Source organism: Typopeltis vanoorti, chromosome 1 (genome assembly GCF_054136105.1).
Source record: "Typopeltis vanoorti isolate ZY-2024b chromosome 1, IOZ_Tvanoo_1.0, whole genome shotgun sequence".
NCBI classification, from domain to species: Eukaryota; Metazoa; Arthropoda; class Arachnida; order Uropygi; family Thelyphonidae; genus Typopeltis; species Typopeltis vanoorti.
The window spans coordinates 103,455,181-103,481,034 of NC_143549.1; the positions used below are offsets into that span (position 1 = coordinate 103,455,181).

At 33.6% G+C, this 25,854-nt stretch overlaps 1 protein-coding gene across 1 annotated transcript in view; it reads right to left on the reverse strand.

Moving 5' to 3' along the window:
- LOC150110267 (armadillo repeat-containing protein 2-like) overlaps positions 1–25,854 on the reverse strand; it is a 236,473-nt gene that overhangs the window by 76,096 nt on the left and 134,523 nt on the right. Inside the window, exons 9-10 of the mRNA XM_090395007.1 lie at positions 21,864–22,036; positions 15,983–16,033 (exon numbers count right to left, since the gene is read on the reverse strand). Of these exons, the coding sequence (XP_090251133.1) occupies positions 15,983–16,033; positions 21,864–22,036 (224 nt within the window). The remainder of the gene's footprint in view (positions 1–15,982; positions 16,034–21,863; positions 22,037–25,854) is intronic.

A 25,854-nucleotide genomic window follows, 5' to 3' on the forward strand; every position in this document is an offset into this window, starting at 1 on the left:
CAACAATAACTTAGACTGACATGCAACCATGGTATAATGTCATTTATAAGTTTAACTGCCAGTCAAAATGCAATACCTTTCATATTGGTTCTACCATTCATTCTATTAAGGCTCACTTATTGAGCATTATCGCAATTGTAATATTCCCATACTAGTCTACGTACTTTTGACCACAAACACAAACAAAAACATACCATCAATAACAAAAATTCCTACCACTGAGATATCTTTGTATGCAATACAATCTAAACATACCTCTGAATTTAAAAAAAAACACCATTATTAATTTCCAGGGAAATTAATCCAAATTATGTTGTACTGAATCACTAGTAATAAGAACCACCTAATGTGGCATAAACACAAAAGAACCCTATTTACTGTTCTCCTCATGGCAGTTAAACAAAATAAATTACTCCTGAATTCTCTGATCCAACCAAACTCTTCCTAATACGTTTCACAAAAAAAAAAAAAAAAAAAAAGTGCAGCAAGCTCACAGTTAATATTCAGTTATTCACATTCAGTGGTATTTTAACAAAACAGCCAACACCTGTCATGTATGTTTCTAGCTTGCCATGTATATAGCAGGTTTTTTATAACAGTTTAATAACATGACAACTAATATCAGAATTGTTGAACACGTGGACTTTTTTTTTTGCATGGGCATTGATCAAGAGCTATTTAACATCAGTAATTTGTGAGTGTATTGCAAAGTTGAAAAGGCAAAACAAGGTAGGAGTAAAACGAATGAATGAATGAAGAGATTAAGCATGAAATCTGGAAGAAGAAGAAAAAGAAAAAGGCACTGTGGAGGTAACACAAGATGAGTGTTGGTAATGATGAGTTGCATGAAAAGTACAAAAGCAGACCAGGAAGGTAACTTGGTTGGTAAAGGCAGCAAAAGTGCAGTTATGAGAAGAAATTAACCAATTAAACTAAGAAAAATTCTAGCGAGTTCTTTCGATATGAGGCAAGTAGAAGGAAAAATGACTATGCTAGTTGATGACACTGGCAGATTAGTAACCAGTGCAAAGGATATAGTTTGAATTAGTTAATGAGAACCAAAAGAGCACTCATGGAAGACCTTATAAAAAAAAAAGTGCAAGATGGCAGGACAGATAAGAGATCAGCAGGGAAAAACATCTCTGGAAATACTGGAGAGAAAATTAGAAGGAAGAAGATCTCCTAGTACACCAAAAACTTCTTAGGTTGATGATTTAAAGAAATGGATGCCAATGTCCTCCTCATTATTGCCATAATCCATTGGGACGTTCTTATAATTTTAGCAATGTGATCCCAAAACTTCAAATCTCTGTCCACCATCACTCCCATCTCTTTAAAATGTGTCCATTAATTGTATACTCTGCATCCCAACTTTGCCTACCAAATTTCAAAGGCTTGCATTTTGTAATATTCAACTGATAGCTGCAATCATTTGCCCACTCACACTGTCTATTCAAGTTCTCCTGCAAGGCCACAACATCTGCCTTTACTTCTATTAGTCCTTCTCAACTTTTCATCATCAGCAAACAGCTACACATCTCCAGTTAAGCTGGTCCCAATGTTGTTAATGTTATCTTCCTCTTTTTGGATACCACTCCTCCTCCATACACAACCTGCTGATACCTGTCCAACAGCCAATCCAACTTACTAGCCTGTTATCTAATCCCATCTGTTTCAGTTTAGCTACTAACCTTTCATGTGGCAGTCTATCAAAGGCCTTTGAAAAATCTAAGTGCACCACTGTAGATGCATTTCCTTTATCGAGTGAACTTGTCACCTTGTTGCAATACGTAAGCAGATTTCTGGAACATTAATTCTTCTTAAGACCATGCTGACTGTCATAAAGAATACTGTTATTATCAACCCACTTTCGAACCCTAGTCCTCATCAACTTCTCTAATACCTTGACAACAAACACACAGATTGGCCTATAATTTGTAGCCTTATCACCCCCTCTCGTGAAATGGAACAATTTTTCCCACTTTCTATTCCTTTGGGACTCACCCAGTTTCAAGACTCATGTCAAATAGTTGTGCCAAAGATGTCATTAATTTCATGAATTCCCTCAAAACACATGGTGATATACTGTCAAATTTCATTGCCTTATTAACATCAGGTTAACTTAATTTCTCATATACTTCCTGCTCATACACCATCAGTCCCTCCTCTGACATACCCTCTACACTCCAGCTTCTCCTGATGTTACCTTCATGAGGATGAAATACACTGATAAACTGATCATTGAATAATTCAATTATATCCTTCACACTGGTTACCAATCTGCCAGTGTCATAAACTAGCATAGTGATTTTTCCTTCTAACTGCCACATATCGAAAGAACTCACTAGAATTTTTCTCAGCTTGATTGGCTAATTTCTTCTCATGCCAGAACTTTTGCTGCCTTTACCAACCCAAGTTACCTTCCTGACCTACTCTTTGTACTTTTCATGCAACTCATCATTACTAACACTCATCTTCTGTTACCTCCATAATGCCTTCTTCAAGATTTCATGTTAATCTCTTCATCATTCATCCATTTTACTCCTACCTTGTATCACCTTTTCACCTTTGCAATACACTCACAAATTACTGATGTTAAATAGCTCTTGATCAATGCCCATGCAAAAAAAAAAGAAAAAAAAAAAGTCCACGTGTTCAACAATTCTGATATTAGTTGTCATGTTATTAAACTGTTATAAAAAACCTGCTATATACGTGGCAAGCTAGAAACATACATGACAGGTGTTGGCTGTTTTGTTAAAATACCACTGAATGTGAATAACCGAATATTAACTGTGAGCTTGCTGCACTTTTTTTTTTTCTTTTTTTGTGAAACACATATTAGGAAGAGTTTGGTTGGATCGGAGTATTCAGGAGTAATTTATTTTGTTTAACTGCCATGAGGAGAACAATAAATAGGGTTCTTTTGTGTTTATGGCAATTGGGTGGTTCTTATTACTAGTGGTTCACAACAACGTAATTTGGATTAATTTCCCTGGAAATCGATAATGGTGACTTTTTTTTTTTTTTAATTCAGAGGTATGCTTAGATTGTGTTGAATGCAAGGATATCTCAGTGGTAGGATTTTTGTTTATTGCTGGTATGTTTTTGTTTGTGTGGATTTCTTTGTGGTCGAAAGTACGTAGACTAGTATGGGAATATTACAATCACGATAATGCTCAATTAAGTGAGCCTTAATAGAATGAATAGTAGAACCAATATAAAAGGTATTGCATTTTGACTGGCAGTTAAACTTATAAATGACATTATGCCATGGTTGCATGTCAGTCTAAGTTATTGTTGTTCTATGTTTTAGTAATTTTTGTGGTTTGTTGTTAGTGGTGAAGACAATTCTATAATTTGAATATTTGAAATTCATTTTATGGATTTATAAATATTTTGGATATATGGGAATTTTAAAAGTATAAGCAGTTTGGACATGTGGCTTTAAAAAGAAGGAATGTGATTTTTGGTTGAGTGAATAGCATACTCTCTGAATTGTTTGGGATACTGTTGAGATAAATTAAAGATACCAAGAAATTATATACTTGGTTTAATCCTTTATCTAAGTGTAAGCAAACAAAGTTTGCACCTGAAATATAATCAGGGGTAGTGCAGATATATAATAATAATAATAATATATTATTATTATTATTATTTGACACCTCCAGGGAGTCCAAAGACTCATCGAGAGAGAGCGTGCCAACAGCATCGAACGATTGTATCCCTTCCAACTACTATATAGAAGCTAATGACTTCATATCACTTACCTTAATATCCCATAATGCAAAGCACATATCCTTACAGTATGTACAATGCTATGCATTAAGGGAAGAGTCACTACCCAGACCATTTTTGACCTTATTATTATTATATATCTGCACTATTTCATGTATATAATATGAAATACAATAATATGAAATACTATTGTATTTCATATTATATATATGAAATACAATCAATTGAAATCGATTGATTGTATTTCAGGAGCAAACTTTGTTTGCTTACACTTGGATAAAGGATTAAACCAAGTATATAATTTCTTGGTATATTTAATTTATAGTATAATCAAGTGGAAAATTTTCCAACATACTGTTGAGAGTAGAAGATCTCTTTCAAATGAGTAATTTGTTGGTTTAAAACTGTAACTGAAGATGAGTATTTATAAGTGTTAATGAATTGTGTTAAGATGACAGATTTTCTGATACAAAAAGGTGATAGGAGATGAAATGCAAATAATTTCCAATGTTTGTAGGTATGTGGTATCCTTTGATGCTGATATGATATTTGAATCTAGTGAGGGACAAATTCAAGAAGTTTATGGATTTATTTTCTTCATATTCAAGAAATAATTTTAATCTGGGGCTAAAAGTGTTGAAAGAACTAACTACCTCTTGTATGGTATTCACATTTCCAATACAAAAGTAAAAGATAAGCTATTTTTGGCAGTAGACCATTTTCTTGGCCATATGGAAACATAAAAAAAAAATTAAAAAGTCATCATTATCATTTTCCAAGAAAATGAATCCAGATTACATTATTCTGAATCACTAGCAATAAGAACCATCTAATGTGTCATAAACATAAAACCACCCCATTTACATTCTCCCCTCATGGCAATTAAACAAAATAAATTACTCCTGAATACTCTTGACCCAACCAAACTCCTCCTAATATATGTTTCACAAAAATGGCCAACACCCGTCATGTATGTTGATGGCTTACCATGTATCAGTGGTATCGAGTGTCCATTTAGGTTGGGTGTGCTGTCGTGTGGCTTGTGCAACTCATGCTACAAAATTCACATCAATTTGAATATGACTGAATTTTTACTGATGTATGAAAGTTTAAGAGTGCATCGGTGCTCATCTTAATTGGTTTAATGCAATTAATTGGAGGATAACTTTGAATACTTTAATTTATCAATTAATATAATTGTAAATATGGAAAGCTCCCCCCCCCCCCCTGCGATGGTGTCGTCACCTTTGTCACAGTAGCAGGGCTTGCATGTTCCAATGACTCTGAGAGCAATGTTGGCGGTAGCTATGCTATCAGTAGGACCTCCCAAGCTGGACTTGTTAAAGGTGAGGGTCCAAACTATGAGAGACACCCTGGTCCTCCTGGTTGGGAGTGAGCATGAGGCCAACAACCTAATCTTGTAAAAACCTTACTTATTAAGAACCAAGCACCAAATAAGCCTCAATATCGGACTGTTCAAGATGTAACTCGACCTGTTGCTTGGAATAAAGGATTACTATTTGGAACGTGGAATGTCAAAAGCTTATATAGAGCAGATGCACTGCAAACTTTCAGTGACTTAAAAAATATAAAATGGATGTAGTTGCAATTCAGGAAACTATATGGACTGATAGTGGTGAACAAAAATTAGGAGATTATTTGTTATTATATGGTGGAAATATCACAGGAAACATGAACTAGGAACAGGTTTATAATACAAAGAAGGCTATGGGATTCATTCATAAGTTTTGAGGCCATCAATGAAAAGCTTAGTAAAATAAGACTGCTAACAAAAAAGTTCAAAATAACCTTAATCAATGCACATGCACCCACAGAGGAAACTAATCAAGATATAGTCCAACAATAAGCAAGAGCTGTCGTTGGAAGACTGCCAAAAAGAGTCAATTCATGTTGAAGGAGAGAAAGAAATAAGGCGATATACGAATTGGTCACCAACATGCGAAATCACGTGCTTTATATGTAAAATTTTCCAACTATTATACAAGCAAAATAGTTACCACTTTAAAAACTACAATGATCATAAAAGAGAAGTTAATTTTCTGACATGTAATAATAAACACTCATCCCACAATATGGATTGATTATCCTATTATCGGAATGGATTCTCCTTCTTTTGACATGCGCAGAAGTGTCGAAGGGTCTTGTATGGGTGTACTATACATATGAATTCTATGATACTCTGGAAGAAATAATTGATGAAATACCAAATAATAACATAATTATACTTTCAGAAGACCTTAATGCAAAAATAGGAAGAGAAGAAATCTATAAACAAACAATTGGAAATAATAGTCTACATGAAATTTCAAACGATAATGATATAAGGTTAATAAATTTAGCAACATCCAAGAATCTCATAATAAGTAGCACAACATTTATGAGGGAAGACATCCATAAGCAAACATGGACATCACCTGATGGATTAACCCACAACCAAATTGATCATATTTTAATAGAAAGAAGATTTAGAAGTATTCAAACTATTAGAAGCTATAGAGATGCTGATTGTGATTCAGATCATTATTTCGTATGATCAGTAATGAAAGTAAAACTTAACATAAACTATTTTAATAAAAATAAAAAACATCCTAAACTCAATATTGATAATCTGAAAAACAATAACAAGATCAAACTACTCTAGTGAAATAAAAGTAGAGCTTAATAATATTGAAGAAACTGAAAATATTGATTATTTAAATTAAGGGGTGCTTAAGGATCAAAGCTGAATAACTGAGAGGAGACCTCCACATAGCCTTTAAAGGAATGTGGAGAACCGATCAGGGCTTCTGACATAATGTCCAATCCTCACCTTCTCGTGGTGCACCCTGTTGGGTATCTACTTGGATACTGAACGAACGAGGATGGGCTGGCAATTTGGGATTTAGCCGACCAAATTGTATTCTTATTGGTTAAACCAAAATAAAAAATGATGGTACAATGACAAAATTTCATGCCGGCTGTGGCGTCGCCCAGTTAAACAAGGCCCCCGTTGTTTTCACCAGGATGAATAGTGAAAAGTCAGCTACTGGAACAAATCTGAAAACAAACCCCAATTCAACATCACCAGAGTTAAAGATCGGTACTACAAAAGTAAGAAGCCTGAATGGCAAAGAAATGGAGCTAGCTGAGGAATTAGATAAGTACCAGATCGACGTAATAGGGATGACTGAAACAAAAAAGACCAAAACTGGCGAGATCTTTCTGAGCAATAAATACAAAATGTTATATTCAGGCAATGACAATCAAGGAAAAGAAGGAGTAGCCATTCAACACAAAATATGAGGCTAATCTTCTTGAATGGCAGTCAGTCTCAAGTAGAGTAATGTGGGCAAATATGAGAATGGGGAACTGAACAATGAGACATTTGTGCCTATGGTCCCACAGAAGGTTCTACTAAGGTAGAAGTGGAGGAATTTTTTGAGGCTTTAGAAAAAGGAACTGACATCATGAAAAATGAAAAGTTGGTCCTTGTTGGGGATCTAAATAGCAGAGTAGGAAATGATTGTCAGACCTACAAAAATATTTTGAGAAAATTTGAAGAAAAGAGCAAAGCTAATAATAATGGAAAATATCTGTTGGATTTCTGCTCAGGACATGGACTGGTTATTACTAACACCATGTTCCAACATAAAAATGTGCACAAATTCACATGGAGAGAAGAGGCTAGGAATAAGAAAAGTCTCAGTGACTATGTTATTGTTGATAGTGATATTTTCTCCCTGGTGCAGGACACCAGAGTGTACAGAGGATTTGAAATTGGAAGTGATCACTATTTAGTCTTGAGCAGAATAAAATTGAATTTCATATTGAAAAGAATAACATGCAGATATGAGAGTCCTGAGAAAGATTATAGGCGTGAACAGATGGCATCAATGGCAATATCATATTAAAAACGAGGATATTAGGAAACAACTTGACATTGTCAGCATCCAGGAATGCGTTAGCAGAGCTAATCTCAGGTGGTATGGTCACTTAAACAGAATGGGCGAAGAAAGATTAGCAAAACAAGTGTTCTCTGCCAGGTTGGCAGGAAAACGACCCAGAGGAAGACCAAGATATAGGTGGGTTGATATGGTACAAAGTGCCTTAGACGATAGAAATATAAGATCTGATAATGTTGGAGTCTTGACAAGTAACAGATTGATTTGGAGGAAAATTGTAGATAGGAAGTTAGTGATGATGTAATTTTTTTTCATGTAGTACTATCATATCCTGTACACCCCTTGAGGGTACATGGCAGGAATTTGATGATGATGATGATAAATTAAGGGGATATTAAATCCCACATTGTTTTAAAACCGAATAAGAAACTCAAAGATTGGAATCAGAGAGTTTCATGCCGAATATAGCATAATAAACTATAAAAGTATCGGCGATTACTAGCGTGAGCTAATGCAAGTAGTCCTAGAACGTAGTACAAACTCGGGCATTTCGCAGCAAAGGTGGGTAAAGTTCCAATCGCTATTCTTGGTATTTTCCATAATGTAGAAACACATTTCGTAGAAAATGTATGCTGTTATTACATTATGGGGAGAGGTCACTACCCAGACCAGTTTCAGCCTTTATTGAGGCTTCATCAGTGAGTAGCTAGACCAAATTAATACCAAAGGGTATAGTGAAAAGAACTTATATATTCTGCTATACGAGTTGTCAAAAAGGTGCACCCATTAAGTTACTTAAATATAAAGAGCCAATAGGCTTAATTTCGGCGATATAAACATTATTTAAATTAATGGGATATTAAATCCCAGTGTTTTAAAACCGAATAAGAAACTCAAGGATTGGAATCAGCGAGTTTCATGCCAAATATGGTATAATAAACTATAAAAGTATCGGCGATTACTAGTGTGAGCTAATGCAAGTAGTCCAAGTACGTAGTACAAACTCGGGCAACTCTTTATTCGGCATGAAACTCTCTGATTCCAATCTTTGAGTTTCTTATTCAGTTTTAAAACAATGTGGGATTTAATATCCCCTTAATTTAAACAATGTTTATATCACCGAAATGAAGTCTATTGGCTCTTTATATTTAAGTGAAAATATTGATACTCTATGGCAGGGATCGGCAATTCAATACAGGTTGACCATAATTACATAGCATGTGGCCTGTATGTTGAATTATTCAAATAATGCATTTTATAATATGAATAATAAATTAAAAATAATTTTATACCTATACTTCGTGATATTGCCATGCAACTTGGCACGAGTTAACTGTATGAGTCATCATGAGTGGGGATAACAAAGGCGACTTCATCTGACGACAAACAAGATTTGGGCGCACTTTTGCAGTTGCGTTCCTGGTCCGTCTTTTAATATAATTCAATAACATCAATTAGTATTTTCAGAGGATATATATTTGTTAAAAATAATTTCAAAAATGGGTTCAAGAAAACATAAAATTGCAGATGAAGGAAGAAAGTTTAATGATGAATGGAACAGCAAGTACCTCTTTATTGAAAATGGGGGTATTCCATTTCTATCAATGAAAGAAGTTATGGACAATGTAATACAACTATAAATTACATCTGACGCAACGGTCTGAACCACTGCCAATTTCAAGAATTCTTGATAGAAATAGAATCGGAGTGTAAAGACTTTATCTACTACACAGCTGTTAGATGGTTAAGTACAGGTGCTGTTCAAAAATAAATTTTTAATTTACATAAAGAAATAAATATTTTCATGAGGGAACATGAAAATACTGCTCACAACTATCGGATAAAAAATGGATTACGTCTCTTTCATTTATATTAGATATTACAACGTACCTTAATGAATTTAATGTGAACTTGTAGGGCCAAGGTAAATTACTAGTCAAACTGTTTTCTGACATAAAAGCTTTTGAAGGGCAAACTATGTCTGTTGAAGAAACATATGATGGAAGAAAATCTACATCATTATATATGTTGCAAATCTGCATCTACAATTGGATGGCAAACACAAAAGGAAACTTTTGTTGGTATAACTGAAGATTTACAAACGGAATTTTCAACAAGATTTGTGGATGTTCATAAAAATAGCATCGAAATGCGATTATTTTTGAACCCTTTTAATGTCGACATTGATGACGTACCAAACCAACTACAGATGGAAGTTTTGGAACAGAATGAAACATTGAAGAACGCATTTTCGTTAGAAAAAGTTGAAACATTTTATCGATGCTTAGCAAAAAATTTGAAGGATTAATCAGTTTCGCAAAGATGATGATGGTCGCATTTGGAAGCACACACATTTGCGAACAAGCATTTTCTACCATGAGTTTTAGAAAAAGTAAATTTTCTTCTCAACTGACTGATGAACATTTGAATGCTTCGATTCGAATTTGCACATCAGGTTATAAAGTGAATATAGATAATTTGGCTAAGGGAAAAAAATCACAAAAGGCCCATTAATCAGGGAGACAGACACACATATTGTGATGCATAAACTATATTACTTCATTTTTATGTGATAATAAGTTTCAGTTTCATACTTGTTTCAAATCAAAATCAAATCAAAAAATCATGTTTATTTGTAAGCATATTCATATCTCTTACTTTAAATATTTCTGTGTTTTTTAAGATTGATAGATTGATATGTTAAAAATTGATAAATGAAATATTTTTTTCACTATTTTCTTTTAATTAAACGCTTGCGGCCCAATTATTAAAAATAAAAGTCGAATGTGGCCCATGAGTCTGAAAAGGTTGCCGAACCCTGCTCTACGAATAAAATTAAGTGTTATATAAACAGAGCATTTGAAAAAGTTTTAGGATTCCAAAATATTTCATATTATAATACAGAGCTTCTTAAACTGTGGGTCATATGACCCCAAATGGGGTTGCGTAACTGAATGTGGGGGTTGCAAAAAATTTGGCCACAGTAAAAGGTTTCTGAACGTGAAAAAAAAAAAAAAAAATTCAGATTCGAGGCTATTGTTTGTAATTCTTCATGCAAATGGTAAAATTACATGTACACCAAAGAATTGTTTTACAATTAATTTCTTTATGATTTATTATCAGTAAATTTTTGATTTGTAACCTATTTTATAAACCTATATACCTGGGGTCGTGTAAAAATTTCTTGGGTGAAATGAGGTCGTGTAAAAATTTCTAGGGTGAAAAGGGATCACAAGTGGAAAAAGTTTAAGAAGCGCTCTTATAATAAGTGGTTTAATAACAGATGCACAGAAGCAATAGAAATGAAAAAAGAAGCTAAGCTTAAATGGTTTCAGAATCAACATAACAACAATAACTATCAAAACTATAAATCTGCTAGCAGAGAATCAAACAAAATTATTAGGCAAGAAAAAAGACGATATCTAAAAGATTAATTGATAAAACTGAAAAAGAGAATACATATAAAAATGCAAGGAACTTTTTTCAAGGTATAGATAAATTAAAGACAGGCTGTCAATCAAGAACTGCAATAATTAATGATAATAAAGAACAAATGAATGCAAATGACAAACAGATGGCTGAAGGTGGAGGGAATATTTCAAACAACTGCTAAACCGTCAAAATCCCAAAGCAACATTCCTACACAGAATTTACTCTACTTGTGAACCAGAAGTCAAAGTGCATCATTTAGTGAAACAGAAACAAGCATTAAAACTCTTAAAAATAATAAAGCTGCAGGATTTTATAAAGTCACATCTGAATAAATTAAATATGGAGGAAAAGAATTAACTAACAAACTTTTCACACTAATTAAACTCGTGTGGAAAAATGAAAACCTGTCAGAAGACTGGAAAGAATCAATAATCACCATCCACAAAAAAGGCAATAAAAGGAAATGTGAAAATATAGCAACATCTAACTTTTAAATACTAGTTACAAAATCCTGTCTGATATTATCCTAAAAAGAATTATTTGCTATGCAGAGGAGATTCTCGTAGAATATCAAGCAGGATTCAGAAGAAATCAATCAACCACTGATCACCTTTTTACCTTGAGACAAATTCTAGAGAAAAGTTGGGAATACAATAAAGAAAGTCATAATCTCTTCAGTGACTTCCAAAAAGCATACAATAGCATACATCAAGAAAGTCTATGGAATATCTTGAAGGAATTTGGAATACCAGAAAAATTAATCAGACTGGTCAAAATGTGTATACAGGAAAATCAATGCAGAGTCCTCACTAACAACATGAGCCATTCAACATCTCCACAGGTTTAAAACAAGGGGATGCAATATCACCTATACTATTCAACATAGCTTTAGAAAAGTAATTCGAGAAACAATTACTTATCACGCTCTACATCATTCCGGCAGTATGCAAATGATATAACTGAAACCTTTATAAACCTTAAAAAACCTCTTCCAAAAAAAAAAAAAACTTAATATTAACCAAAATAAAACAGAATATTTAAAAGTATCTAGAAATAATGATCTTCATAAGCCATCAACTATTCAGTTTGTTGACAGGATATTGAAAAACTCAATACAATTTAAATATCTAGGCTCTATAATAACTAAAGATAATAAGATCCAAACAGAAATAAAGATGATAATCCAAGCAGGGAATAAATCATATTTCTCACTTCAGCACTTCCTCTCATCTAAAAATCTGTCATATGAATCTAAAATAAATACTCACAGAATGCTAATTAGACCAGTCATATTATATGGTGCACAGACATGGAATATAACAAAAGCTGATGAAGATCAACTACAATGCTTTGAAAACAAAATCTTAAGGAAAATATTTGGCCCAATTAAAGATCCTGTGACAGATGAATGGAGAAGACAAACAAATAAAGAACTCTATGACCTTTATAAGAAGCCACTAATAATAAATGAAATCAGAGCTAGTCGCATCAGATGGTTAGGTGACCTGGAAAGAATGGAGGATAACAGGCTAGTGAGAAGAATCTTTGCTAGACAAAGATGCATACTATCTCCATTCTCAATCATCATATATATGGATCACAATTTTGAAAGTGGCATTAAACCTGATATCAAAACTGAAGATACAAAAAAAAAAAAAAAAAAAAAAAAAAAAAAAAAACTTGGTTCTTAACTTTATGTAGATTGTATTATACTCCTAAACAAATGCAAGTCTTTAGGATTCTTCAACTAAATTGAATAATTGCTCTAACAAATTCAGTAATAAAAAAAAAATAATAACTAAATTATGAAACCAGGCAGGAACATGGAAAAATTCATCTCAATGAGAAGCTACAGAACAAGTAAAATATTTCAGTTATTTAATATGTTCGTGCTAAGCAGTGTTTGAACCTACATAAACTGCTGGCAGGAACTATCTTTAGCATATGTATGCTGCTTCCATGTTGAGTGGTGGCATTTTCACAAAGTTTAAAATAGCATGTTAGTTGCAACTTCTTTTTCAGTAGAATTTTATTTGTAAAATATCATTTGTGAAGTGTCTGGATGATACTGAATATTTCAAATGTAATTCAAACTGATTTCAAGTTTTCTATATATCTATTCTCATATTGATCTTTTTGCTTTACATAAATTGTGTGGTTTCTGTATCCAATAGCTGCATTATAAACAGCTGTAATATTTACTGAATTGAAAATTTGAAAGAAGATGTTAGGACAAATATCTTTAGTAAGCTGCTATGTTTAGTGCTACAATAAATCTCTTTGCTTGCATGCACAGTCTGTGGAAGGGAAGTGTTTTTCCATTATGAGTGTCATTCCAGTTATCTCTAATTACACTAGTTGTTGCTAAATATAATACATACATACATTTATGGTCATTTACATAAGACATTTACAGTCTGCGGACTGTAAATGTCTCTGTTCTGTATTTAGTGATAAACAAAGCTACTTATTTTTCTTGCTTCTGAATTATAGTGTCTGTTGAGGTTGGAATGTTTCTCATGGTTTCTCATCGTGAATAAAAATGAACATTTCTATGTAATATAAGTGGCTTATCTACAACAAAAATACAGTATATGTGAGATATCTATTGCTGATAAAACAGAAGAGCCACTGACAAAAAAAAAAAAAAAAAAAAGCAGGATTAACAAAAGTGTGAATAATTCCAATAATGATTGGATATTATGTCTTATTACCATGCAAAATGTATAATGATCCACAGTAAACAAACGAAAATTCTTAGGAAACAAATCAAAATATAAATAAAACAGAGAAATAAATACACATAACAAGTACCTCCCTATATATATTTACTGAAGTACCAAATGCTTACAGTGGCTGTTTATTATTGGTTGGTTAGTTATACTTTGCAAACAATCTTTCCCTCTCCATGTAAGTTTGTTTTTTAATTATGCCACCATAAAATCACTTATGCATGACTAGAATTTATAGGATCACATGATATTTGCTCCACCCATATAATTTGATTATAATTAAAGAACCATGATGATATGTAGTACATCTGCTGAAACACAAGCATGAAATTCCTGTGGGGCACAGTGTTTTCTATCACTCCCATCAGATAGAAAGTTAGGTTAGAGAGCCCTGATTGCCCTGACATGAACATGTTAAGACAATGTTTAGGGAATATGGTAAGATAAATATGGAAATAGACTACAGAAGAAGCAAGAATGGCATTGTGGGATGCATGTTTAATAAGTTAGAGAATAACAGAGAAATGAGCAAAAACACTAAAACAGCAGTACAGTATTCAAATAAATTTTAAGTTATGGCTCTAAGAGCTGGATTAGATATAAAACAAATGAGGAAAGACTAGAGACAACAGATATGAGAGTTCTGAGAAAAATTAGGAGACTGAACAGGTAGCATCAATGACAGAACTATACAAAAATGAAGGGAACTTGACATTGTTAGTTTTATTAAGAATGTCCGAGCAGAGCTAATCTAATGTGGTATTATGAACGTCATAATGTTACTTTTTTTGAGCAATTCATTTTTCCTCCCACTCTCTTCTGTCTTGGTAGGACTGTAAATGATTAGACCATAAATGGCAATGTCCTTAAATTGAATACTCATTTTCTGAGGGTTTACATGCTTGTGTTGAGGAATACAGCAACATCATCTTTTATCTGCTCTACTGATGATGACTACTTTTTTCCCCATGAATTTTGAAGGTGAACTGGCTAATAATATCTTTTAGGAGATAAAGCTAACATAAGGATACTAGCTATACTGAGACACTGGTGGTATTAGTTTGGTTCTACCATAAGTTATGACTACAGCTAAGGATGATAACTGTTGTTTTGTTGAGCTTCTACAAAGAAAAACTGATCACAGCTTGAAGAGGATGAATCCATAACTGAGGTCTAGCATCAATCAAGGCTGAATTTCTTAATATGCATGTTTTCAAAATTTTTACTTATAAAATTTTTTTGTAGCAGAAAAACAGCAGAAGAAGGAAATTATAAATTTCATTCCTATTCTGTGCATTATTTTCATTCAATCTACATTATAAATAATTTTGGACATCGTCAACTTCCTTCTTTGTTTTTTATAAGACATAAAATCTTCACAGCTAGACAAATCAATTTTGACTCACAGACCAAAGTAGTAGTCAAAAACTAATTCAATATCCACCTTCTCTTCTCACATCTGTGAAGAGGAAATGTATAAGGAATTAGTTTCTGACCACCTCACATATCAAGAACTGTAATAAATTTGATAACTTATACTTACTTTTTTGAATGTTACCAGGAATATATATAATCACTACTCAAAAACAGTGCAGTAGATAAACATGAACCACCAAACCACCAAATCTGCTAGTCAAATAGTTAATTTTCTAGTTCATAAATATCTAATCAGCTAATTATTGAACTCTGTTCGATGAAATAACAAATTCTGCCTATTAAATTTGTCAAGAGAGTAACTATGATTGCAAGAGAACATGAAAATTAGCAGAGTAGCAGATATTGGTAACAAAAGAAAATCAGTATATTAGATCCCAAGAAATATAGGATTGCTTACTTATTTTTTCTATAAGCAATCCATCTGATTGTACATAATACAAATTATCATTTCGGAGGACAGCATTATACTGCTTTTTTCTGAAAAATATGAAACATTATTTTATTTTATTTATTTTTTTGATAATATCAGATTTTCTTTGGTTCAGTAGAAGAAATTTAGAGAAACTGCTTCCTGCACTTTTACCTTCATTAAAAATAAATAAATAAATAAAATAAAATAAAAATTAAGAGATCCTTTACAATAATTTAACTTTTCATATATTTCAGTAACAATATGTATACTTAAGTATTTTTCACAAATATTCCAGTTGAAATATTACTGTTTTAAATTATATACAATACCTGAACAAGAATATTTGCAAGAGAATTGCTCACATCTCGTTCATGTTCAATCTAAAAGAAAACATCACTATAATTAATTGATACACTACAAAGAGAAATACTAAATTACCATTGTATTAATTTAAGACAATCAAAATATAGCAAAGCTTATTTGGTAATGCAGCTAACCTTTTATCCAAATAAAGGCCAAATTAAATCTCACTAATAATAGCAGAAATGTGTGAAAAGAAATAAGTGCAGTTTGTTAATGTGTGGAATGAGTTGAATTGAACTGTATGAGTGATGAACTGCATTTGAATGGTTTTGGTGTGAGTCATTTGGAGAGACTGCTGGTGATAGGAAAAGTAATGAGTGCAGAGAATGAATCTGAGCAAGTAAGAAGCAATGTGAAAGAATGGGAGAGTAAGGGAAGAGAGATTGAAGTGGTGTTTATGAATGAAGTGTGGTAGCATGAGTGCAGAGAATGAGAGAACAAGCATGCAAGAAAAACAGGAAAATGGGGAGACTAAGGGTAGAAAGGGGACCACAGCATGAGAAAGATGCATGTGTAGACAAAAAGGGAAGGGGATGATCTGGGATGTAAGAAACATAATTGGATTTGAAGGTTCTGGGGTGAGTAAGGACAAAAAGAAATGACTAAAGGAAAGTATGGAGAAGTCACATCTAATAAGTGGTATCAGTGAAACTTGATACAGATCCAGGAATGAGCTGTTATGTTTGTATATGAAAACTAGAAGTATCAGAAACAAGGCAAATTAAATGGTTGCATTGAGTTCATTCACCCAGAAATTGTTGGAATAAGTTGAAACATGGCTGTATAAGGATAACATCCTGACAAGAATAGAAATGGAAGGGTATAAAGGGAGGTGGAGTCCTATTAATGATAGATAAAGAGTTATGTCCATACAAGGGAGGGGAGGAATAGTGGTACTGGTTTTTGAGGCAGTATGCTGTGAGATACAGGTGAACAGAATGAAATACAAGGTGTCCAAACTGAACCTCCCTAGTTTCAAAGAACAGTAAAAAATCGAAATAAAGAAATATGTGAAGTTTGGGTTGTTCAAATTTTCCAGAGTCTCTAAAAGTTTTATCCAGATTTTTTTTTGTTTTAACAAAAACTTGGTGAGTGTTCCTTCTCATTTGTACAATTTCAACACAATGGTACATAAACTTAAGTAGTAGTAACACATTGAAACTAGGGAGGTCCAATGTGAACACCCTGTACTTCATTGTACATTACTATACACCTGGTAATGAACAGGAAATGTATAAGCATATGGGAAAAGGTTGATCATTATGGGTGATTTTAATTACGACAATTTAGACAGGGATGATGAGAGAGCAACTGGAAGTAAAGAAAATTAGTTTCTTGAGTTTTTGAGGGAAAACTATCTCAGGAAGGACAACTACCTCAGAGTAACAAAAGTTCAGTATGAGCAGTAGTTAGCTAATGAAGACAAAAAAGAATCCTAGGAACTTTTTCGATATGTAGCCAGCATTAAAACAGAATGCTTGTGGTAGGATGGCAATGATTGGAGAAAATGGTATAAGGACAACTGCTGCAGAGGATATAGTTGAGATATTTAATGAGCAGTTCATCAAGGGCTTTCATTTGTGAATGTGGCATCATGGAGATAGCGAGTAGTGGATGATGGGGGGGGGGGGGAGACGGATTGTAAATGAAGAAGAGATAATGGAGAATTAAGCAAATTTGATATTAATAAGTAAGGCTATGGGACTTCATAATATATCACTGCATATTTTGAAGGAATGTGCCAAGGAGCTGACATCTGCATTGACACATTTGCTTAATATAAGTTATCTTATACTGGATCAAGTTCCAAAGGAGTGAAAGGAAGGCAAGTTTGTACCACTTCATAAAGGAGGTGACAGAATGCAAGCAAATTATAGTCCAATCCATGTATCAAGTGTTGTGGTTAAAGTGTGGAAAGGCTGGTGAGAATCAAAATCTAGAAATTGGGTTGACAACAATGGTATTATCCATGATGGATAGCACAAATTTGCTAAAGGGAGATCATGTTTTAGTAATCTACTTATTTATTAGAATAAGGTGACAGCAGCATTGGACATTGGGAGATGGATACATAGTAGTATAATTTAGACTTGGCAAAGACTTTTGGTAGATTACCACATGATCATAAGTTGATAGTCAAACTACAGCAGAGGAGTTGGATATTAGGCTAGTGCAGTGGATTGGATTCTGGTTCCACTGTATAAGGTTCTGACCATGTCACATTTGGACTACTGTGGACACATTTTGGTCACCTGGTTTTCAAAAGAATGAAGAGATGCTGGAGAGGATCCAGAGGCAATTGACCAAAATAGTTTCTGGTTTGTGAAATGTTGAATATGAAGAAAGATTGAGACGATCTAATTTGCAGAGTCTAGTAGATAAAAAGAGGGGTGATATGATAGAGATGTACAAGTTGGTAAGGGGTTGTTATAGGATTAACATTGAAGAGCTTTTACATAAAATGGTGGGAGATTGGGGAAGAACAAGAGGTCATCCCTGGAAGCTGTATAAGGAGTGTGAGCAAGGAGTTGGAAGCAAGTTTTTTGCATGGAGAGTTGTGAATGATTGGAATGCAGTGCCTGAGAGCATGGTGTCTGCAGAGAATTTGAATGTATTTAAGGCAAGGTATGATGATCTATATGTATGACAAAAGGGACCTCCTAGATGAGTCTGTAACTCCATGGGGTCTTGGGATGATGATAATATTATAAAAACTTTTAATATTAAAAAAGCAATTCAAATCGTCGTGTATTTTTTATAAGGTAGGGATGATATTAGCCAAACTTGATTGAGCCAAAACATATAAGAGAAATGTGAAGCTCAATTATGTGAACTTAAATATGTATATTCAATAACCAAATATGAAACATAAATGAAACTGATAAACAAAGATTTTTGAGATTAAAATTAAAATTATTAAAATGAAAAAGATAAAATTATGAAGACTAAAAATTAAAAAAAAAAAGGAACAAAAACTAGTAAAGTATATATACTGCCCACAAGATGATGTATTGACATTTTGTGGGAATTATCCTCAGATTATCAAGTTATATAAAGAAATGTTCCATTAAGAGATATAGTGAACTGTATAGGCTGTCCATCTTATAAATTCTCAAGCTATATCTAATATTCTCTCTCTCTCTGCTTTTATAGGAAACTCTGCATCTTTAATTAAATTCCATAGATTTCAAGACTAAAATTTCAAGATTACCTTACAACCCACAGATCTAATTAGTTTTGATGTAGTCACTCTTCACAAACATCCCTCTGACAGATACAAGTGAATTGCTACATAATTTTTCTCCCTGATATAGTAAAATTATTTGATTTTGTCATTAATTCAACATATTTCAGAAAATATGTTGAATTAATGACAAAACAAGTTATGCAAGTTATACAAGATATAACAAACAGCTATGGGATCTCCTATTTCCTCAACTCTAGCTAATTACTTTATGGAACATTTTGAACAACATATTTCTATTTCTGAATGTTTTTTCTGCTAAGCTATCAGTTTATTACAGATATGTTGATGATGTTTTGGCTGTATGGTACTTCTCTTTCTGATCTCCGTGATTTTCTTGAGAAAATTAATTCAGTAAACCAAAGAATGAAATTTACACCAGAAGTAGATTTTCTAGTGTAAATAAGCAATTATTATTACTATTATTTTATTATTAGCTACACTATGGAGTCCTTAGACTTATTGAGGGAGACCTTAAACATAATGCTAAGCAGTATCCAACATTAACATAGTATCTATCATACTTAGTTTTGAACTCAGTCACAGTACCCATAACACTCTGGCTACCCATTCCATTTATCACTCTGTTCTGAAAAACTTCCTCTGTATTAATCTAGTAAAACCCTTCAGTAATTTGTATGTCCCAATCATATCATATCACTCCTTTTCTGCCTGTTGACCAATTTCTGTAACTCACAAATCTTCAACTTGTTCTCATAAGGTTCATTCCATAGACCTACTACCATCTTAGTCAGTTGCCTCTCGATCCTCTCCACCTCCTCATCTTCATTAAACCCAGGAGATGTGCAAAAGTAGTTAAGATGGGCTGCTTTAGCCACTTTTGTGATATGCCCTCTAAACTTTAACTCCCAATCTACTAACATTCCCAAATCCCTGGCTTCATCAATTTTCTAGAGTACAGTTCCATCAATATGGTACACAGCTGGTAATCTTTTCACCCAAAAATGTATAATGTTATACTTTTGCCATATTAAATTGACATCCATTCATCTTTGCCAGTCTATTCAAATCATCCTGAAAACTTTTATCATCTTTATTAACTACTGCTCTACCCAATTTTGCATCATCAGAAATAATTGAATAGTTCCTCTCAGATCCTTTCCTATATGAATGACAGAACAGATGAAACACTCAAAGAAATCTCAGCAAGGTTGAGGCTTTCTACTACCATCTTTCACATCATTCACAAGAAGCTTCATATGACAAAGGTCAGTGCAAATGGGTGCCCCAACTTCTCTCCAATTCCAAAGGAGCATCGTGTGACCTGTTTTGAACTCTGCAAATATAGTCTCTCTCTCTTCACTCACTCACACACACACATCACAAGTTTTTAGTAGCTTTATCAAGGGAATCAGAGAGAAGTGCTGAAATACATTGTCACCAGGGATGAAACCATTATCCTTTATTATGATCCTCTTTCTAAAAGGGAATCCATGGGGTGGCACAAACCAGGTGAGGCACCACTGAGAAAAGCCAAGGTCACTCAGTCCACCAAGAAGATCAAGGCAACAATCTTCTGGATTGCTAGGGAATTCTTTTGATTGACTTCAAGGAAAGGAATACTATTTTGAATGTAGAATATTATATGACACTTCACTCCTGCACAAACTGTGCAAAGTCATAAAGGAGAAGAGACGAGGAATGCTGAGTCATGGTGTTTGCCTGTTTCATGACAATGCTCCACTCCATACAGCTATTGTTGCGAAGGGTGCAATGAAGGACTGTGGCTTACAGGAGATTGAACACCCATCTTATAGCCCAGATGATCTAGCACCCAGTGACTACTACTTCTTGTCCTTCTAAAAACTGAAGAAAGATCTCCGAGGAAGAAAATTTGCAGATGACAATGAGGTGAAAGATGCAGATTTAGGCCATTTTACAGACAAAAGTACAGACTATTTTTTCAAGGGCACAGAAATGTTAATTCAGATATGTGAAAAGTGTGTTGAAGTAAAGGAAGATTCTGTTCAAAAGTGACACAGTTGTTTTCTTTCTACCACCTTTCTATCCCTTCTATCGGGGTGGTTCCAAAAGTTAGTCAGTCCGGAAACTTATGGAACCACCGCTTTTGTATGTGTGTGTGTGTGTGTGTGTGTGTAGCGGGAGAGAGAGAGAGACTATATTTACAGAGTACAAAATGTAGAATTTCTGCAAATATTATCAAGGTGGGTTTTGCACTGGGCTTATCATATCACATCAATGGGAATACCACAAAATAAAGTGGTACTTATATGAAATGAAAATTAATAAGTGCAAATAAAACAATCTGACCGTTTAACTTATAAATCATTTCATACCAGTATGATTATGTTCACTTCATATTTTTATCTGTTCCAAATTTTTATGTTATTGATTTCGTTATAAGTTATATGTATTTAAAGGGGTAAATTTTATATTTACATTGTTTTAATTTTACATCATTTTCACATAACCATTTTTCTATACTTTTCTTGACCTAACTGAATGTGATCAATTAAGTTATCTGCTTTAACATAACAAACAATATTTAAAATATTTCCAAATGAGTCATGAGTATATTTACTTCAGATATTCAAAACAGACAATCATTAAAAACTACTTACTGAAGTATTAACTGCACGCAACTGAGACACAAGAATATCTACACAACCTAATCTGGAAAGGTTTTCCAAAAGGCTCTCATTTGCTGCAAGGAATTTTATAGTAGCAACAGCATACAGCATGGCATCTGCATCACAAGAAGGATCCAAGGACTGCACAGCATTCAAATAATGTTCTGCATAACATAACATATTTTAAATTCTAACTACTTAATAAAAATAATGGAGAAATAATTCAGTGATATCATATAAGAATATTTCTACTTTCCATTTAGTATCTACACTAATAATAGATGGCATGTAATGCTATAACAGCATTCAGTAATGACAAAATCAATTATAATCATATGATGGGCATCCCAATTAAAAGGCTGTGAAAGTTTCGTGGTTGATCAGAAAAATCTCAACTTAAGAATTTTCAAGATACGAAAAAATTCATATTTACGAACATTGTATGGATTAATAAATTGGGAGTCTAAATTTGTGTAATGAACACAGAAGCACATGCTTACAAACATTTTACATTGCTTGAAGTTCACCAATATTTTACAAAGTACAATAGATTAATCACTTAACACGTATAAAACCAACAGTAATAACTTCAATGAATTAAAGATACAAATATTTCGTACTGAAAGTAACAGTACATCCTCAGTGTAGAACAAACAGTTAAAGGAATGGAATACAAAGTACAGAACAGTCAGTGGATCACCAATTAAATTGTTGCCGCGTCCCAGAAGATTAATTAATAAAATATTATTAAATAATTCTTTAAGGATAATTATTTCATTGATGGTTGCATACGATAAGAATCTCCCAAACTTTTGGGAGAGAGAGAGACAGTCATTTCGATTCAAATTTGGCCGATGCAAAAGTGCTTCGCAACTTTCTTTAAAAAGGTGTGGATATTTAAACCTGCATCTGTGGAGCAGACAAGCTTTATCCCACTGGATATTATGATTAGTGTCAATGCTATGTTGTGCTAGACCAGACTTATGAAGTTTCATGTATTCGATATAATACTGATGTTCCTTCATTCTTTTTTCCAAGTTACAGGCCAAAGTATGGTAAGTTACTCACATTGTATCTGGTAAACATCAGCCAATGATAGAGGTGCCAGTTTGTCTTTCATAGATATCAAAAAGTGAGAAATTTTGTTGATAGGAAAATATGTGGGAATAAGATGATACTTCTTCACAATTCTGCATAGGTTCTGAGATGCCTGAAATGTAAGGGATTGGAATTCTGCGATCTGTTAAAGAATCCTGAGGTGTTGGGACATAGGAGTCAATTATCTGCTGGATTTGATTAGGGTTGTAACCATTAGATTCCATAAATTTTTTATAGTGAAAAGTTCTTGTTTTAAGCTTAATGGATAGGAGCATACTTTATGTGCTCTATTAATTAAAGATTTGATAATATTTCTGGATGCCCTTTATCTGACGCTGAAACTAGTGCATTAGCTAAAGGCCTTGATTTTGCAGTAATACCTAAAAGCATCCCTTATCTTAATTTTTTACATAATATCGAACGTAATCTGTCAGGACTTTTTAGCGAAGATGCTAATAAACTATGATTCGAAGTTGCTGCTTCACTTTTTAAAAGCAAGTTACCGCCATGTAATTTATCGAGTGCTGAAATCCATGCGCTAACTTCATTAAGAAAAAATAATTTCAAAATCTGATAAAGGAAAAGCTGTAGTGATCATGGATAAGACTGACCATGAGAGAAAAGTAACCAGCCTTTTACAAGATACCTCCACCTATCAAGAAATCAATCATAATCCTACAAATTTGCAAATTAAAAAATTAAATAAGTTGCTTGATGAAGTTATCATTTGGGATCAAAACACCGTGGATAAACTGCACACTCATTTTGGAAGAACTTCTCGCTTATATGGCCTCGCAACAATCCATAAAGAAGGAATATCCAGTAAGACCTATTGTGAATTGTATTGACTCTCCCACTTATCGAATTGCTAAATTTTTGTCACGTTCATTAACTACCCTTACTGGACATTCTAGTCTGCACAGTTAGCCTAGTGGCTTTGCAACCATATGCCTGGGGAAGGAGTGCACTGGGTTCGATTCCGATCGGCGATGTGAGGAGCTTAAGGATCTTTCTCAGCCATAGCCAAGTTAGCCGGTCTTGGGCATGGACAGCAGATTTTTTTTCCCCCAGTTTATCTGGGGTTTTTCATCCTGCAAGCAGGCAAACCGGCCCCGTGAACACACAGATCTACAGCCATAAATACTTAACCCCCCCATGAGGGGGCTCAACTCGCCCTAATAGGGACAGGGGAGAAAAGGGAGGAAACTCCATATGAATAAAATAAACTGGACATTCTAGATCATTCATCAAAAATTTGACACATTTTCTTGAAAAAATCAAAAATGTTCAAATCAAAGAGTCTGACTTATTAGTCAGTTTGATATTGTTTCCCTTTTTACCAATATTCCATTAGCTGACACTGCCAACTTATTATATGATGATTATCCTCTGGATATTGCAAAGATTTTTCAATTTGTCATACATTCAGGATATTTCAGCTGGAAAAACAAGACCTACAAACAAGTTGAAGGTACTGCCATGGATAGCCCTCTGTCTCTACCTTTGGCAAACTATTTTTTTAAAACATATGGAAGACGCCTTGTTTTCATCCATTCATCCCCAACCCTCTCTTTGGTTTCGTTATGTAGATGATGTCTTTGCTATTTAGCCACATGCTGAAGAGGAACTTACCAGATTTCTACAACAGATAAATAGCCTTCACCCCATGCATTCAGTTCACCATGGAAAAAGAAAATTCTGGTAGTTTACCATTCTTGGACATCCTCCTTACAGCACATCCTCTGGTACTTTGTCTACAGGTGTCTATCGAAAACCTACCTTTACTGGCAGATACATTCATCAAAAGTCTGCTCATCACACTTCTCAAAAAATCAGCATTATCAAATCTTTAATTAATAGAGCACATAAAGTGTGCTCCTCTCCATTAAGCTTACAACAAGAACTTTTCACTATAAAAAAAGTTACTAGAATCTAATGGTTACAACCCTAATCAAATCCAGCAGATAATTGATTCCTATGTCCCAACACCTCAGGATTCTTCAACAGACTGCAGAATTCCAATCTGTTACATTTCAGGCATCTCAGAACCTATTGGCAGAATTGTGAAGTATCATCATCTTATTCCCACATATTTTCCTATCAACAAAATTTTTTACTTTTTGATATCTACAAACTGGCACCTCTATCATTGGCTGGTGTTTACCAGATACAATGTGAGTAACTTATCATACTTTGGACAAACAGGCTATTCTGTGGAAAAAAAATGAAGGAACATCAGTATTATATCGAATACATGAAACTTCATAAGTCTGGTCTAGCACAACATAGCATTGACACTAATCATAATATCCAGTGGGATAAAGCTTGTCTGCTCCACAGATGCAGGTTTAAATATCCACACCTTTTTAAAGAAAGTTGCGAAGCCCTTTTGCATTGGCCGAATTTGAATCGAAATGACTCTCTCTCTCTCCCAAAAGTTTGGGAGATTCTTATCGTATGCAACCATCAATGAAATAATTATCCTTAAAGAATTATTTAATAATATTTTATTAATTAATCTTCCGGAACGTGGCAACAATTTAATTGGTGATCCACTGACTGTTCTGTACTTTGTATTCCATTCCTTTAACTGTTTGCTCTACACTGAGGATGTACTGTTACTTTCAGTATGAAATATTTGTACCTTTAATTCATTAAAGTTATTACTGTTGGTTTTATACGTGTTAAGTGATTAATTTATTATACCACAGGTACCTCTAAAGATTAAAGTACAATTGAAAATGTTTAGTCCAAATAATTCAAATAAAGTTCTGCATAACATATTTTAAATTCTGACTATTTTATAAAAATAATGGAGATATAATGCAGATAATGCAGTGGTATCATATAAGAATATATCTGTACCTTTCTTGTAGCAAGGCTT